Genomic DNA, 18,581 nt, shown 5'->3' with positions numbered 1-18,581 from the left:
AATAGTAAGTAAATAATAAAGTTAATTTATATCAGGTATACTATTAGATTAGCATAAGTTGTTTGAAAAGTTAGTGTCCATTTAAGGGCCCTATTACACAGGCTAATGAACACTCGTTCCAATCATTGCCCTGTGTAAACAGGGCAACAATCAGCCGATCGGCTGATTGTACTATTTATGCAGCATGAAATATTATCGTCATCAGCAGCACATCTCCCTGTGTAAACAGGGCTGCCGACATGATGGAAATTTAATGGGACAAGCGAAGTATTGCGCCTTGTGAAATTGGCTGATCTGCTCTTTAAGGCCCTGTTCACACTGAGTTTTTTGCAGGAGGAAAATTCCTCCTGTAAAAACTGACCCTGGAGGTTTTCATGTTTGATGTGGTTTTTGACGTGGTTTTTGACGTGGTTTTTGACGTGGTTTTTGAGGCGGTTTTCCAGGCGGTTTTTCAGAATGTTTTTGCCGAGGTTTTCACACGCATGAGGCTGGGTTCACACAACCATGTTACGTCCATAATGTACGGAACGTATTTCGGCCGGAAGACCCGGACCGAAGACAGTGCAGGGAGCCGGGCTCCTAGCATCATAGTGATGTACGACACTAGGAGTCCCTGCCTCTGCGTGGAACTACTGTCCCGTACTGTAATCATGATTACAGTACGGGACAGTTGTCCTGCAGCGAGGCAGGGACTCCTAGCGTCGTACATCACTATGATGCTAGGAGCCCGGCTCCCTGCACTGTCTTCGGTCCGGGTCTTCCGGCTGAAATACGTTCCGTACATTACGGACGTAACATGGTCGTGTGAACCCAGCCTGACATCCTTCTGTCAACGGATCTGTCACCATTGAAATGAATGGTGATGCAAACGGAACTTACTTCACACTTGCCTTTCCGTTGAGGGGTTCCCCTGACTGAAAGCACCGACGGAACCCCTGAGCAGAAACCACGCTGATGTGAACAGGCCCACATTAAAAAAAACATTGTTTTCTGTTTGCATCATCATTGACTTCAATGCTGATGGATCCGTTGCTAATGGGATTCCCTACACTGCGGTATTGGTTCAGTCGAAACGACAGAACCCTTTGCACAACGGGGACAAACAGAAACAATTAGCAACGGATCTGTCACCACTTCACACTTGCCTTTCCGTTGAGGGGTTCCCCTGACTGAAAGCACCGACGGAACCCCTCAGCGGAAACCACGCTGATGTGAACAGGCCCACATTAAAAAAAAAAAAGTATACTTACTTCTTGAATCAATTTCCCAACATCAATGTCCATTCGGTGGTACACCTCTGCTGTCGTCATTTCTGTTCCTGAAATGTTAAAAAAAAATAAAAAAGAGATGACATACATGAACAACTGCATAACAAAATTAAAAAATTAAAAATAAAAAAATTGAAAAAAAAAATCTAAAAAAAAAATCTAAAAAAAAAATTCTAAAAAAAAAAATGCACAGCTCCATACATGTATAGCATGTATGGAACATAGGAGCAAGTGCACTTACTTGTATTTGGATGCAGGACTTCGGTTTTCTGTATCCCTGAGTTCTGTCCACGATGTTTTTCAGCCTCCACGAGCAGACAGGAAATGACAGCCCCTTTCTGGGCTGGACTAGCAGCAGGAGACTGCAAGAAACTCCTCCAAAACTCTCGGCAATATACTCGTCAGAAAACACCTCACTAGTTCGAGGTGTTTTTTGACGTGTCCCCATTGCTTTCAATGCGGTTTTGGACGCGGAAACCGCATCAAGAAGGGTCATGTCCCTTCTTTTTGCCGCGAGGCGTTTTTTTTACTCGCGGTAAAAAAACGCCTCCGTCTCCCATTGAAATCAATGGGAGTCATTTTGGGTCGTTTTTGGCGCGTTTTCCGACGCGTTTTCCGCGTCAAAAAACGTGTCAAAAAACTCCGTGTGAACAGGGCCTAATGCAGAATTAAAAATCATCGTTGTCGGCAGCATATCTTCCTGCGCTGCCGACGTGATGAAAACGTATGCGCGCTGGTCCCTATACATAACCAATCATTGCTCCGTGTGAAGGGAGCAAACGAGCGCCAATCAATGAGCTGTCTCGTTGATCGGCACCTACTTACACGGCCCACATCGGGCCGTGTAAGAGAACCCTAAGGCCTCATGCACACGACCGTGTTTTTGCGTCCGCAATTCCCCCGCAAATCCACGGGAGAATTGCGGACCCATTCATTTCTATGGGCCCATACACACTATCCGTGTTTTCACGGGTCTCCGCATGTCCGCACTTCCGTGCCGCAGAAACTACGGACATGTCCTATTATGGGCCGCAAATGCGGTGCGGACATGCCAATAGAAGTCAATGGGCCCGTGGAAATTGCGGATACACCGCCGTGTGTCATCCGCAGTTTGCGGATTTGCGGATCATGTGACCTTCTAAAGGGGGTTTGACCAAGCTTTTGGCATCCTGTTTAAAAGTCCTTTTTTTTATTTATTTTTTTCATCCGCATTTTTGCGGATTACATACGGATGAACTGCGGATGACATACGGATGAACTGCGGATGACATTCCACGGAACACGGTCCTGGAATTTGCGGACCAGAAAAACACCACGGTCGTGTGCATGAGGCCTTAGGGGTTAAAGTGCATTAGCAACTTCCCATGAATTTTGATACAAATATGTCCGAAAAATGTCAGTGTATTAGAAATCGGATACTGAAATGGTAAATTGTGTCATTTCATTGAATTAGTGAACATGTATGTTTTAATAATGTTCAAATTCTGTATTATAAATGTGTTTCACAAACAATATATAAAAAAGAAAAGCTGTGATAAAAAAAAAACACTTTTCAATAGAAGTAGCCTACTGCATTATTCATTTGGAAACTAGTAGGTTGGTAAGGGTGATAAAGATTGTGCCTGGACATGAAAACACAGTGGTATGTGCTATAATCCATCCATGGTGAAAGCAGTCATTCAGATTGAAAGAGATTGCTTACCAGGGGTTCTTGTATCAGAGTAAATATTTTATACTCTCACAGTATCTCTGCCTTACTGTCATTTGCCAGACTAGATTGTCCAATTATGCCTTTTTTTTTTATCTGAGTGCAGTGTGACTGGTTTTCAGCCATGTAGATCCAAACTCTTATGATATACACATCAACGCCAATGGGACTGCAGCAGTAATACAATATACCCGGTACATACAATAATCCAATTTATAAAATGTAACATAACAAAGAGGCCAGGCAAATTTTGAAAACACTGCAAGTAGGGTTGGTTGTGTGTCATGAAAGCTGTACATGTCATGCCTGGGATTCCTCTGACCATCATTTAAAGAGGCTCTGTCACCAGATTTTCAAACCCCTATCTCCTATTGCAGCAGATCGGCGCTGCAATGTAGATAACAGTAACGTTTTGTTTTTTTCAAAAACGAGCATTTTTGGCCAAGTTATGACCATTTTTATATTTATGCAAATGAGCCTTTCTTATGTACAACTGGGCGTGTTTAAAGTTATGTCCAAGTGGGCGTGTATTGTGTGTGTACATCTGTGCGTTTTTACTTGTTTTACTAGCTGGGCGTTGTGAATAGAAGTGTATGATGCTGACGAATCAGCATCATCCACTTCTCTTCGTTACCACCCAGCTTCTGGCAGTTCAGACACACAGCGTGTCCTCGCTCATCCGACGCGATGAAGTTCCTGTGGGAGGAAGTGAGTGACGTCACAGCGTGATCTCGCGAGGACACGCTGTGTGTCTGTGCACTGCCAGAAGCTGGGTGGTAACGAAGAGAAGTGGATGATGCTGGGGGGCTGTATAGCGTTATCAAAAGGGGGGTTTGTAAAAAAGGCACTATCTACAAGGGGGGGGGGGGTTGTGTGACACTCGGGGGAGGGGGGCCCCAGTCAAAAGTTTGCTATGGGGCCCAGTCTTTCCTAGTTACGCCCCTGTTCAGACATGTCAGGATTCTGAATACACATCACGTCCTGGCTGGAGGTAATTCATATTCATTATCAGGACACTGTAGTAATGTTATAGTGTGTGTATGTAGCTGCACATAGCGATATAGCTATATCGCTAGTGCAGTGTAAATGAATGGAGAGAAGTGTGTGACGCTGATTGGTCAGCGTCATACACTTTTCTGTACAACGCCCACTTGGTCTAAAGTAAAAACACGCCCACTTGGGCATTGAGAAACTCATTAGCATAAAGCTAAAAATCGCTCATAAAGTGGTAAAAATAATAGTTTTTCTAAATAAAAAGCACTGCTGACACCTACATTACAGCACCCATCTTCTTATGTAGGAGATAGGGCACTTATAATGTGGTGACAGAGTCTCTTTAAATATTTACATTCATTCTAAGACCTCATACACACAGCCGTATTATGACACTGTTTTGTATGGAGCCATAATAGGGCTGCTATAGAGGGGAATGGGCCTCTACTGTACCTCCATATGCCTCCAATTGTTTAAAGGGACATACGGAAGTTTTTTCTGTTTGATTGTGTATAAATCATTGCTTCTAGGGAAGAATATCTCCATACTTACATATGTCACTTGCCGGAGCTTGTGCATCCGGTGCAAGGAAGCCGTGCGGCACCGTATTAGGGACCGTATCACCTCTATGCACTGTTACACAGGCTCTGCCCTCTGCTCCATTAAGGTGACAGATCCAACGCAGTGCTTTAGCTATATGCAGTGTCAAGATGTAATGTTTCATTGCAATGACATAATATGCTATCTAGAGCATGTATCATAATTCTGTGTGTTCTCTTTTAGCCCTACACTCATGGCTCCTGTTCAACAGGCGGTAGGATCACTACTGCCACAGTGACAGTGGTGGCTCTGTAACACAGTGACACTACCTGTCTGTCACAACCGTCCCATGACATCAGATTCTGTCATTGTGAATCTGACGTCACATGCCTTATACAATAAAATGGCATTGCTTTATATGTGTTCGCTTAAGGGCAACTAATAGCTCATTACAGACAGGCAAATTTTTGTTAATTTTTTTTTTATTATAGATTTTTTTTAACCCATTTTACTGAGATACTTACAATTCAGTAGTATAAGTGTCCTGTGGGAAATATCTTATATCTCTTATATCTTCTAAACCTGGATAGCATGTTTAGTCAGCACTTATAGGAATATTAGTACGCTCGCATGTAAAGACTTGCTTACATTAAAACATATTTTTAATGTATTATTTTAGCGTAGCCACATTTACATGGATAAGAATAATTTTTTTGCTCTGTTAAAGCAGACATTTCCTACTGCAGATCAGTATGCTTTTTCACAGTGGGATCACAGGGTAAATGAAAGCAGATATTGTATATAGTAGTAGCTGATCTGACTAGCAGTAAGACCCTGCAGGCTGCTGCAATGTCTTGAAGAGAACAGTGCGGGCTCTGCATATACTAGAAGGGAAGGAAGTCATTAGTGTAGAGGAGTACATTTTGTTGCTGTTGCAGGATTTCCTTCCAGCATTTCCCAAGTAAAATTCCGTGTTTTTTGGTGGATTTGTTTTTGTTTCTGTTTTCAGTGTATTAAGCGGCGTGAATTGTTCACGCAGAAGCTTTCCTGAAACATCCTACAAATTGAAGACATCAGCGGATCCAGATTTTCTTTTCCTCTTATGGAACTGTATCCTGGAATGTACTTTTTTGGGAGAAAGATGCAAGGAGACGGCTGGCAACCTTCTCCTGTAACTGCAAAGCACTCAGAGAATAGTGAATGTTAAGGGGAGAAAGCAGAGAGGTATTTGCAACATGACAAAATCAGAGCTCTGCTGTGCGGTGTGAGAGTATAGGACACTTCCAGATCTTGGATTGCAGATGTGGGCATTGATGACAACAGAGAATTGACTAAATCCGGCTTTAAAATCGCCTTTTTTTTAAAAAAAATATATATATATTTTCTGCTAAATTTTCTTAAGATGAAGCATTGGATTTTCCGCCTCACTCCAAATTCTTCCACTCTAGATAACTGATTTGCTGACACTCATTTTATTTATTTATTATTTTTGTTTTACATTTTTTTTCCGTTGGATTTGTTTAAACTAAGCTGGAATCAAAATATTTTTTTCCTGCACTTTGTATTTTTTTTTTGTGATTATGTTCCAAAAAAGTAAATATGCAACATATTTAAAGGGGCAGGAAGCATGACTGTCAGCAGCTGTAAAATTCCCACATTTACAAGTATCTCTCACATCTCTTGATGCTCAACCTTTTTACGTACAAATATGATGAAATGGCAGCCCAGGAAGAAGGTAAGTAGAAGGATTGAAGAGACTGTTTTCATCTCTTTTTCTTATGTTGCAGTGACTTTAGTTGTAGATAACTTGTCACAGATTTATTGCAAATTCTTTCATTGCAGCACTGATCCCCGCAGTTAACTTTTGTGCATTTTTTCATTTCGCCGCTTGTATTATGCATGTTGGCAGGGCAATTGAAATCTGTGCTTGTGAAATTTTCAGCATAATATCAGCTTAATCCATGTAATGCTCGTGGGTTGAGAAGGGGCGTCCAACTGCTGTTTCTACAAAAGGGATCTCACAGTAAGAAGACCTAATCAGAGCCGGATTACATGTAATTCTTACTGGCGCTGGATTATTTTTTTTCTCACTGTAAATTACAGAAGACAAAACTTTGCGAAAGACCAAATCGGTTTCATTACTTAAAACGTTGCGGTTGTTTTACAGCAGGGACAAAAACTCAACTGAACAGGAAATCTTACCTTAACCTGTTATTTGCTACATATCTCCGCAAGAAAGCGCTACCTTTCTTACTGTGCTTTAATCCTCATGATAAAAGAGGGGCTACATAGTTGCTGCGCCTACTTGAAGATATTTTGAGACTTTTGTTAAACAATTGCTCTTGTCTATAATGATGTAGGCTTGGATTTATACAGATCTATGCATTAGGACAATACGCGGTGACCCAGTGTTGAAGTGTTTATTAACTCTTTTAAAGGCAAGAGCTGAAGCAGTTAATGTGTCTTTTTCTTAGAGAGTTTCACTCGGGGCCCACTGGGGGGCGAGCAGCAGATGTAACAATGGAACATATGTTTTCTTAATAGATCTAAAGCAAATAGTAGCATGACTAACACTTTTGGCTTACATACCAGCGCTGGAAAAAAGGTTAAATGTCTGCTTGGAAGATGCTTACTTTGTTAAGCGGATTCTGTGCTATGATAGTTTTAAAGCGACTACGTGAGTGATGCAAAACCGATCAGTGGCCCCGCGTTTTAGAAATGGTTGTGTCTACAGTGGAAAGATATAGTATATCCAGGCTGACCACAAATATAGGCTGTAAATGGTGAAATAGCTCTTGGCTCTTACTGCTAACTTGAAGTGTATTGCATAGCAGCATTCTGCAATAAAGCCCCCTGACCTCAAGAGGCCTGTACATTCTCCTCTGGAAAATGTGCTAGGACAAATACTATTAATTAGAGGCATTTATGTTCCAGGGTTAGAAAAAGTCTATCAGTGGTGACACCTATTGCCAGCCTCTCTGTAATTAGGGATTCACGGAAAAAAGAGATGGAGATTACACTAATACAGTCTTTTATTACGAGATTATACAGTATGTAGCTTGTTGCTACTTTCATTGCTACAACATTGTTACTCTTGTGTGCCAATGTGGAAAGTGGCTACAATCGGCCCTACACTATTTTCTGCCATGGTTAATCGCCCTGTGAATTAGTAATCCCGTACATAATCAATGTTGGTGGGTAATGAATTCAGCACCGTGTATGTTATTATACGTGAGCAAAACTACATTGTATCATTTTGTCGATGGCCTACTGAATACTGACTACCTCCATCCATTCAATTGAATTGGGGAAAAAAAAATCCAGTGCTAAAATCTTTCTTTGAAGCTTTGAGATGGTATTGTGGTGTTCTACATTACCAATCTGTGCTGGCATATATTCTCTGATTTCCTTTTCATGTGTGACTATGACAATTATATTGATATAGTTTATAACAAAGTGTAACAAAGAATAAAGAGGGTTATTCATCATTTAATATTAGTAGCATGTCCTATTGTGAGAGCCATGGCTTCTGGTTCTATTCCAAATATCAGGGCATTTCCCTACATTGTATGCAAATGCCCAGTGTCGTAAGTCAGTGCGGCGTCGGTCTTTTGCACCTGTGCATAAGCTCCTGGTGGGCATACTTCTTGAATAGGATTGTCACGCTATAACTACTCCTATAAAATACATACTTGTTAATTGCATACCATTAGTCTAGTAATATATCCGCATTTTGATAGGTGGGGGCTTTGGCTTCCACCTTTTATCTTTAGCACAATTGATAAGTGTTCCATTACTGTTACAACGGTAAATATGGCTATATCATTTTTCATAATTTTTTCCAGGTGACCTCCATTGTTTTGTTAGAACCTTGTGATTTATTTTTTGCAGAAACTGTAATGAAGTTCAAATTTTTAGATTAGTATTGCAAACATATGAATAATTCTCATAAAATAAATCTATGTTGCACCTTCATGTTCAGACCACACATATTATCTGTTTGTCTATCTGTCTTTCTTTCTACTGTAGTGTGCCAGACATAAATGCATACATATTCATGACACAGAGGCAAAGTATAATAATCTGAGCTCATGTATCCTCATGTTTCAAGGAGTCAGATAGAATGAACACTTGTGCATTATTAAAGCTGATACTGTTTCTTCGAGGAACTGTTTATAGAGATTCCAAACAACTGAAGCTTTGTGTCTGTCTTTACAGTTCATGTAATGCAGAGGAAGAAGTACTGAATGACATGTAGTTAAAAACTATAGCACACACTCAAGACATATTTTATAGAGAAGAGAATATGTTATTAACTTCATAAACTTCTTATTGTCAGCTTAAGAAACCCAAGAATATAACAAAAGCTGTAACTGTGCTGTACTCGTGTTCATACACAACCAGGTTCTTTCGGGGGAATTTATCAATCTTTCTACGACAGTTTTCTGGCGTAGAAAAGTCGCAAAAGAGCCCAAAAGTCTAAATTCGTGGTTCCAGTTGCGACTTTTGGCCTTTTTAAGCCGCCCTCGACACTTTGTGGAAAGGGAGTGTGGCTTTACAAAAAGGGGCGGGGCCACTGCAGCACAACACATGTATTAGGGTATGTTCACACGGCCTATTTACGGACGTAATTCGGGCGTTTTTGCCCCGAATTACGTCCGAAAATAGCGCCTCAATAGCGCTGACAAACATCTGCCCATTGAAAGCAATGGGCAAACGTTTGTCTGTTCACACGAGGCGTAATTTACGCGCCGCTGTCAAAAGACGGCGCGTAAATAGACGCCCGCGTCAAAGAAGTGACCTGTCACTTCTTTGGCCGTAATTGGAGCCGTTATTCATTGACTCCAATGAATAGCAGCGCCAATTACGCCCGTAATTGACGCAGCGTTCAAGCGCCTGCACATGCCGTTACGGCTGATATTACGGGGATGTTTTCAGGCTGAAACATCCCCGTAATTTCAGCCGTAACGGACGCCCTCGTGTGAACATACCCTTATAATTCACTCTGTGGGGCGTAGCAAGGTAGAGGCCTGTGTTGGGCCTCCTGCTCCCCCCATTCAGACTACCCCACAAAACCTACGCCCCATGAAATATTAATTCCGGACAGCAACAGGAGGTGGTATGCAACGCAGCCCTGATGATGTTGAGCGCTGCGTTGCATACCGTATAAGTCTTTGGGCGGCGCCAGGACCTTATATGAGCCGCAGCATGCAGAGGGGACTCGGAGGTGTTGAGTATAATTTTTATGTCCAATTGGGGGTGGAAATGGATGGCGCACGGCCGCTGTCATTGCGCCACAATTATGGTGAGCGGCTGCTGTCACGGCCAGCGTGAAGATGCAACAAATTTATTAAGAGGCGTGCGCCGCTTAACAAATCTGTTACATCTTTCTCCAGCCTAGCAAATGGCTAAGAGTGGCATATGAAACGCCAGTCGTAGTAAATCTTCCTCTTTGTATTTTGTAAAACAACTTTGTGTTCAGCATATGTGTTTATAGTGAGTAATCAATACATTTTAAATCTTACATCCCTTCTTACACATAATGCAATAGGGAAGATAGTAGTTCACCAGTGCTGAGAGAAGCGTGCAAGTGTATGGGAAATCAGAAGGAATAGCTGTTGGCAGATAGATATCTATGGGCAGCTTGGCAGCTTTAATTCTAATCACCTCTCCTCCATCCAACTCAAACGGGTCCAGAAGGCATCTATGTGGCATTATCACATTGGGGAGCTAATTAAAAAGAATCTATCACATCCTCTGATATATAAAACCTGCTGTATAGGTTACGCTGCGATTCCACCGTAAAAAGCACAACTCAGAAAAAAAAATGTTTTATACTTACCTAGGAGTCTGTGTTTCTTCCTCCAGGCCGGCATCCTGGGATGAAGTTTCATTCCATGTAACCGCTGCAGCCAATCACAGGCTGTAGCGGCGGTCACATGGGATGAAACGTCATCCCAAGAGGCCGGCCTGGATGACGTCAGAGGGCCGGCCTCTTGGGATGATGCTTCATCCCATGTGACCGCCGCTGCAGCAATCACAGGCTGCAGTGGTCTCCTGGGATAAAACGTCATGCCAGGAGGCTGGCCTGCTAGCAGGCCGGCTAAGTGCTGTAATTTTCTGCAGCGGACATTCCGGGCAAAAAACTGCACAACAGTTTGGTGCGTTTTTTTACCTGGAATTTCCTTTGGCGCACAGGGAGCAAATGCTGCGTGCTTTTACACAGCGTATCAGCCCCGTGTGAACTCAGCCTAAAAGTAAACTGTCAAGAAGATGCTCCCTAGTGCTCAGTGTCAACCTCAGCTGCTGCTGCTGCTTCTGAGGGTGTGCTACAAAAAGTTAGGAGAGCAGGATTCTCCTCTTTACTGTGTACTGTGTATGGGAGACATCATAGCAGTTAAGTTTCCGCCACCGAGCTTCGGGAAAACTGACAATATTAAATAGAGCATACAGCTTCTGTATTCCATATACAAGTCATATAATAGCCAGATGAAGTGTTATTCCCCATGTACACACACATGACAGCTTATTCTAAATAGGTAACTAAAACGACAGGTACACACAAGCTTGTGTTTTTAGTAGGGTCAGCAACTTTCTAGTCATAGAGCTACAAGCTGAATAATTACTCTATAAGATAATGCATGCTAAATAGCTCTCCCCAGAAGGAATACAATTTTTTCTCTATTGCTACCTATAGGTGACTACCCTGTAAGTAAATATCTGACCCGTAATAAAGCCTTGAAACACAATTTGATGTAATATCAAAACAAGAGACAGCACTGTTTCGGACTTGTTGCTCCTCATCCGTAAAGTAGGTTTCTGGTTGGCTGAATTTGATCTCTTTGACACATCTCTTGGAAGGTACTCATTCTGCTTGCATAGATCCAGCTTATTCTCCTTGTGGAAGTCCATGCCCATAAAACTCTGTGCGTTGTCTAAAGGCGTAAAAATTGCTCTCCTTTAAAGGGAGAAAAACGGTCTCTCTAGTGCCACCTTTAGGTGACTACCCTGGATCTCCACAAGGAGAATCTGTACCTTCCTAATCAACTTTTATATACATAAGATATATGTAAATGGACAATAAAAGGTAAGTAAAGCATTTGCAAAACCTTACTTGGAAAACCTGATAATATTGCCGGCAATCTAAAAAAAACATCTTAATTATACTCTATCCAAAACTTATGGATGCGGTCCCAGCCTGTCGCTGAGAGCCTTTGGTCCTTTGTCGCTGGTCCTTTGTTTTTATGGAAAATTAGTGAGATGATGCAATAGTGACATCATGTCACGTGGCTGTGATGGCTAATTCCGTAGTGATTTTGCGTGTACAATAATATGCAGCCATTAACTTACACAATTAAGCATTACATCTTATAGAACTACGTATATTAGAGGACCATTTTCCGAATGGTCACTGAAAAAAATCCTTTAGGCCTCATGCACACGAACGTATTTTTATCCTCCTGTAAATACTGGTGTAAATATGGGTCCTTGGTCACACGTATTCGACCCCTATTGCACCAGTATTTACAGACCCGTGCCCGTAAATACGGGTCCAGTGTCACCCGTATTCCACCCGTATTTACGGGCATGTTTTCGCTGCAAAATTGCACTGCAGTAATCGGCAGCCCTTCTCTCTATCAGTGCAGGATAGAGAGAAGGGACAGCCCTTTCTGTAGAAAAAGTAAAAGAAATTCATACTTACCCGGCCGTTGTCTTGGTGATGCGTCCCTCTCTTAACAACCAGTCCGACCTCCCTGGATGACGCGGCAGTCCATGTGACCGCTGCAGCCTGTGATTGGCTGCAGCAGTCACATGGGCTGAAACGTCATCCCAGGAGGCCGAACTGGAGGAAGAAGCAGGGAGTTCTGGGTAAGTATGAACTTCTATTTTTTTTTACAGGTTGAACTATATTGTGATCGGTAGTCACTGTCCAGGGTGATGAAAGAGTTACTGCCGATCGTTTAACTCTTTCAGCACCCTGGGAAGTTACTATCCCCTGACGTCGCCTAGCAACGCTCCCGTAATTACGGGTGCACACCCCTAGTCACCCGTAATTACGGGAGCCCCATAGACTTCTATTGGCCTGCCCGTGCCGTTATTACAGCCTGAAATAGGACATGTTCTATATTTTTTAATGGCACGGGCACCTCCCCGTAAGCATACGGGGAGGTACCCGTGGCCAATAGAAGTCTATGGGCCCGTAATTACGGGCCGTAATTATGGCCCGTAATTACGGGCGTTTTTACGTTCGTGTGCATGGGACCTTAGGGCATTAAAAAATCTGTTCATTTTCCATTTTACCATCAAATTTTGATTTATTACATAATTCTCTGTATAGTACAAATACTTCTTGGCAATCTTAGCTTTTAGTGCCAAAAATTATATCATTTCTAACGCCTGCATGATCTTACTAAATGTTTTAAATATAAATATGAAAGCAACACCATGATCGCCACAAACTGACAATGTCTTCTTCCATTGTCGCAAACTTATACAAGCTTTCTCCAATATCCCTTAACTTCCGCCGGAAGGCTTTGTTCCCATGTTGGCTTAAAATCCGACGTGCATTTCGGCAGCAGAAATCCAAGACTGACCCTCAGATTTTTGCTGCAGATTTGCTGCAATTGTACTACTATTGTAGAGCAGATCCACACAAGGATTATCCATATTGCTACTTTTTTCCATGACAGTTATTTTTTCCTCCCAGCAGACAAAAATCTACACAGAAATTATTTATGAGGTACGGATTGACATCGGATTTGGCGCAGATTTTGGCACCAAATCCATGCCAAAATCTGTGTAAAATCCGACAGGTGCGGACAGGTCCTTACAGAGGAATTGACCGAGGCTGGAGGAGAAAAGGCAAACACGATAAATTAAACTGAATTTATTATTGTTGCCTATTTTCCTCCTCCAGCTTCGCTATTTCTCTTTGAGATCACCTTCTCTATATCCATTCTTTGCTCATGTTCAAGACGCTGCTGTTCCTATCTATATGTTTTATCTAGGCCTAGGTATTTTCAGAGCTTTTAACTATCGCTTCCTGGGAGCACAATTCCATGCATATTCATCATAGTGAAGTGCCACGTGTCTCTGTTATTGCTGCAGTCGCCGAAAAGACGGAGGATACAGTCTATCTACCAAGGACTTTGTAGATTGACACTTTCTTTCAGACAAGTTCTAGTTAATTGTTTCCCATTTTTTCCCGTGTTTGTTTTGCTGTTAATGAAAGCATTATTTAATAGTTGCTTTATAAAGGTAACACTTTTAATGAGATGTTACATAACTAGGGGATGCTCTTGCACACCCATTAACCTGCTAAAAGAAGTGATATTATTCATTCCTATGAGCTCATTGTGAAGTCTTTGTCAAATTGAAGCCTGTATGGTAAACTTGTTAGGCCAGGATCACACACACAGTTTTAATGCAGTTTTTGGTGCAGTTTTTTTTAGCTAAAGCTAGAAGTGGATCCTAAAGGAAGTAAATGTATAAAGAAAATACTGATGTACTGTATCTTCTTTCTTTTGTGTCCACTACTGTGTTTGGCTCAAAAAAATGAAGCCAAAAACTGCCGCAAAAACGGCATCAAAATTATGTGTGTGATCCTGGACTTATGCTGATTTCGGCCATGCCGTCTTTGCAGGTTTTCTAGAATAGATCGACACTGACAGCAATCAAGAAAAGCTCCTCCTTTTCTGTCCAGGCGTCTGGACTAATATTGCGATTATGTAATCACTGGGGAGCAATGGTTGACATAGAAACGGAAAACCCTGGTTAAGCTGCAGTGCTATTAAAAAAAAAAGTGCTTAGGGGAAATTCACATACTCTACACCTGAGTCCATGGAAATAATGGGATAATCAAGGGTCAGAACTCAGTACAGCATACTTGCAAATGAAAGAAATAAAAAACAGCTATCTCTCAAATGCTTTTATGTTTTCGCAGATGCTTGATCTACGTAGCTTTGTACTAAACTATACTGTCTATTTAATATTTAACAACTATTAATTAATTATACAATTACATTATGGGATATGAAATGTAATTAAATTACCAACCAAGAGCTTAGTCACCAATTAACATATTTGGTTGAAGAAAATTTAGGGTAATTGCTGACAGATTTCTTTGAGGGTGCAGTCCCACATAGCAGGGTCCATATGTGGCTGAAACCCTGCTCACTTGCGGTAGCCAATGGCCGCCCGATGTTGCTGGGCATTCTAGGCAAAATTGTGTGACCATTGGCCACCGCAAGTAGGCAGGGGTTTGGCCGCCTGCTGACACCACTATGTGGGGCCGTACCCTTAGGCTGGAAACATATGCCGTTTTTGGTGCATATTATGGTGCATTTTTTTGAGACCAAAGCCAGGAATAGATTAAAAAGGAATGCGAAGATTAAAGGAAGGATTTGTACTTTTGTATTCCTATTGGATCCACTTCTGGCCTTGGCTCATAAAATTGTACCTCAAACTGCATTAAAAACTGCATGTGTTTCCAGCCTTGGGGATTCACATGCAGCAGATTTTGTTAAATAAATTGATGCAAATAAAAACCATTTCCATGCATCTGAATGTGGTTGTTTGAATTTCTGCAAGTTCCATCCAGATAAATGGATCAGATTTTTAGTCGCAGAAATTTCTGCAACAAAATCTGCCGCGTCTTAATTCACCCTTAGGCCTTGTTCACACAGTGCAGATTTGCTTCAGATTTTGCATGCATTTTTAAAGCCAAAACCAGAATTTGATCTAGGAGAGCAGCTCTATAAGGCCTTCCTTTATATATTTCTTATGTTTAGGTTACGTTCCTAGTTTTGGCTTACAAAATGCATGCAAACTAGGTCAGTATTCTGCATCAGTATATGTAAGCCAAAACCAGGAGTGGGTCCAAAAAGCTGCATCAGAAACTGCAGTGAAAACGGCAGATGTGATTCCAGTCTTATGCTATTTTCAGATGGCCTGCAAGAAGCTTCCCATTGATTTTAAATGGGAAATACACTGTGTAGTTCATATTCCATTTTACAATGGACAATTCAAAAAACGCCTCTTAAAAGTACGCTTTGTAAAAAGAAGTGACATGTCCTGAAGCATTTTATTTTGTCATTTTCCAATAACACTTTAAAAAAACACTTTAAAAATACGCCTCAAAATACGGATCAAATAATCAAACTTTGAAAATTTGCTCCAAAAACGCCTGGATTTAAAGGCTGTTTTCACTTAGATTATACTGATGCTATAAGATACTGTTTTGCATTCTAGTCATACCTGGCTCTAAAAACTTTTAATTCTTGGGAAATACAATAGAAAATCTATGAATGTTTAAGATAGTTGGCATATATACAGAGGATTAAAATGTTTTGTCTTAATTCAATATTCTAAAATAAAAATGATCACAGCAAAATTATAAGAATTGCCTAAAGTTATAGTGGGGAGTGCTCAGTGTTAGGAGAAAGCAATCTTTTGTTGAAAAATTATTATATTAATTTACATAATAGTAAAATATAGTCCAGGAGTGCTTCTGTAATCTACAGACCTCAGTGATGTAATGGACAATGCTTGGGCCCTGGTGGCCAGCAGTTACCGAGAATCTGCCACCAGATTTAACAAAACAAACTGCATACATTAGTAAATAGTACTCTTAGGCCTGATTAATCTGGTGTACTTACTTTGAAAAGATGTGTAAGCGCACATTCAGACGTGGCGGAATTGCTGTTGAATTCCGCTGCGGACAGTCCGGAGTGGAATTATGCAGCAGCCGTTTTTTACATTTGTTTCTATACATTTTTAGGAAACTTAGTTCAGACGTTGCAGAAAATAACTGTGTGGAAATTAGGCTGCGGTGCAGATTTTTCCCTCAGCAGCATGCTCATTACATTGCGGAGAAGAAGCGGAATTTCACTGTGGATTTCAGCCTTTGCAATGCAAAAACTGAAATCTGAGGCAAGTCCGCTGTGATATCTGCAACGTCTGAATTGCCTGTCAAATATGCAAATGTTGGTGCAGATTCATTGCGTAAATTGCCCCGAATCTGCACCAAAATTTGCAGCGGAAAAATTCTGCCACGTCTGAACGTGGCCTAAGAATGGCTGTATAATCCTTTCTCAAAGTTTTCCTGCCTGATTATTAAAGTTACCCTTTTTTTAAAAGCACGAATATGCATGATGTAATCTCAATCTCCTCCCACCTAGAACTGACAAGCTCCTGTTCCTCCTCCACTGCACCGTGCCTAAATCTCATGCAGTGCAAGCTGCAGTGTTCCTTACTTTGCAGTAAAAAAAAGCAGCAGACGGTGTTAAAAGCTGTAATTCTACACAGGGTAGGTTATCACAGGGCGGATACGCTGCGTAAAAGCACACAGCGTATCCGCCCTGGTCGCCGCAGGGAATTCTAGCTAAAAAACGCACCAAATTGTGGTGCAGTTTTTCAGCCGGAATGTCCGCTGTGGAAAACTACACATAAAAAAAAAAGTTCCATACTTACCCGTAGCTATGGTGACACGTCCCTGTGCCGTCCTTCAGCCTGGACTCCTGGGATGACGTTTCATCCCATGTGACCGCTGCAGCCTGTGAATGGCTGCAGCGGTCACATGAGAAGGAACGTAATTCCAGGAGGCCGGCCTGCATGAAGACGCATAGAATTCTGGTTAGTATAAGATTTATATTTTTGTCCCGAGTTGGGATTTTTGCGGCAGAATCTCAGCTTTTCCGCCGCAAAAATCGCAACATCTGCTATATGTTACAAAACACTGATACGAACAATCGGTTCTACACGACCAAACATTTTGAATAAAAAAATGATTTAATTGAGACATAATTAAAAATATATACAACAATAGCATAAAAGAAGGAATGAGAAAAGGAGACCAAACAGATAAGAGATAACTGAGTGGGCTACTGGTAATAACATCTATATCTTAATGTAATACATTGTAGAAAGTCCGCAAAGGTTCATCCCCCTGACGAAGCCTAGTATCGAAACGCGTTGGGTGTAAGTGGGATTCTGGGCACATCACTATTCTTTTCCCTTATTGTTTGTCTGCATGGTCTGCTGTTCATTTTTACCTTCTGGCCATTGTGCTAATTCTGTCTAATTTCGTGGTCAAACTTGTTTGCCCTAGACTTTCTCTTAGCTTATTTTTGCGGACTATCTACAATGTATTATATTAAGGTATAGATGGTATTACCAGTAGCCCACTCCGTTATCTATTATCTGTTTGGACTCCTTTTATCATTCCTTCTATTGTATCTATTTTTAATTATGTCTCAATAAAAACTTTTTTTATATTCAAAATGTTTGGTCGTGTAACACCAATTGTTCGTATTGGTGTTTATTTATGACTTTGGTGTTTGACCACTTATCTTTAGGGCTTTTCTCCCTTGGTGTTTATCTGCTATTTGTTGCGGGTTTAACTTTTCCATTGAATGCACTGGGGAAAACCCGTAACAAATAAGCAGCGAATACACAAATACAATGGACATGCTGCAGATCAAAAAAATCGCACCGCGGGTCAATTTCTGATCGCCTTTTACACTTATCATTTATGCAGCGTGTGGATGAGATTTGTTCAAATGTCATCAACTCTGCTGCTACTGTATTATGCTGAAGATTTTAGGCAACAATATTAGTTGCGAAAAATCTCCAAAATTTATGCTACGTGTGAACCCGGCCTGATACTTCTGCTGGAAGACCGGCTATCTTCCTGCAGAGGCAGAGAAACGGCAACTTGTGCTGAGCATGTGCGAGATTTTAGCATGCTGCAAGGGAGGAGGGACACCGATTTGAGCTTATCATCTTAGGTGGGCAGAGATTGAGATTACATCATACATATACTTGGTCTCATGCATATTCTTGACAAATCACAATTTGCCTATTAGACAACGAACACTATTTTCCACATTACTAACAGAAGGTATTGAATTGTTCCATTCACATAATTCCTAATACTGAAAATAACCTATGCACATAGCCTACATTCTAAAAACAACCTATGAGCCCAGAAACGTTATCGCTCATATAGATGTAATGGTCAGTCTCTGCTTACAGCAGTAGAATTAATATATTATCTACCCTAGAGGAATTTA

At 41.2% G+C, this 18,581-nt stretch overlaps 1 protein-coding gene across 4 annotated transcripts in view; it reads left to right on the top strand.

The window, feature by feature from the left end:
- The window catches only part of TTC28 (tetratricopeptide repeat domain 28), a 625,439-nt gene that overhangs the window by 150,097 nt on the left and 456,761 nt on the right, over positions 1–18,581 (top strand). Inside the window, exon 1 of one of the 4 annotated variants that reach the window (XM_075830969.1) lies at positions 5,432–6,244. The exons of the other annotated variants lie outside the window; for them this stretch is intronic. Within the exon in view, the coding sequence (XP_075687084.1) occupies positions 6,218–6,244 (27 nt within the window). The 5' untranslated portion in view covers positions 5,432–6,217. Of the gene's footprint in view, positions 1–5,431; positions 6,245–18,581 lie in introns of those variants that run through there. 4 annotated transcript variants of the gene reach the window in all.

Source organism: Rhinoderma darwinii, chromosome 1 (genome assembly GCF_050947455.1).
Source record: "Rhinoderma darwinii isolate aRhiDar2 chromosome 1, aRhiDar2.hap1, whole genome shotgun sequence".
Taxonomy (NCBI): Eukaryota; Metazoa; Chordata; class Amphibia; order Anura; family Rhinodermatidae; genus Rhinoderma; species Rhinoderma darwinii.
Note: the sequence above shows the minus strand (reverse complement) of the source record. Positions and strands in the feature narration are given on the sequence as shown.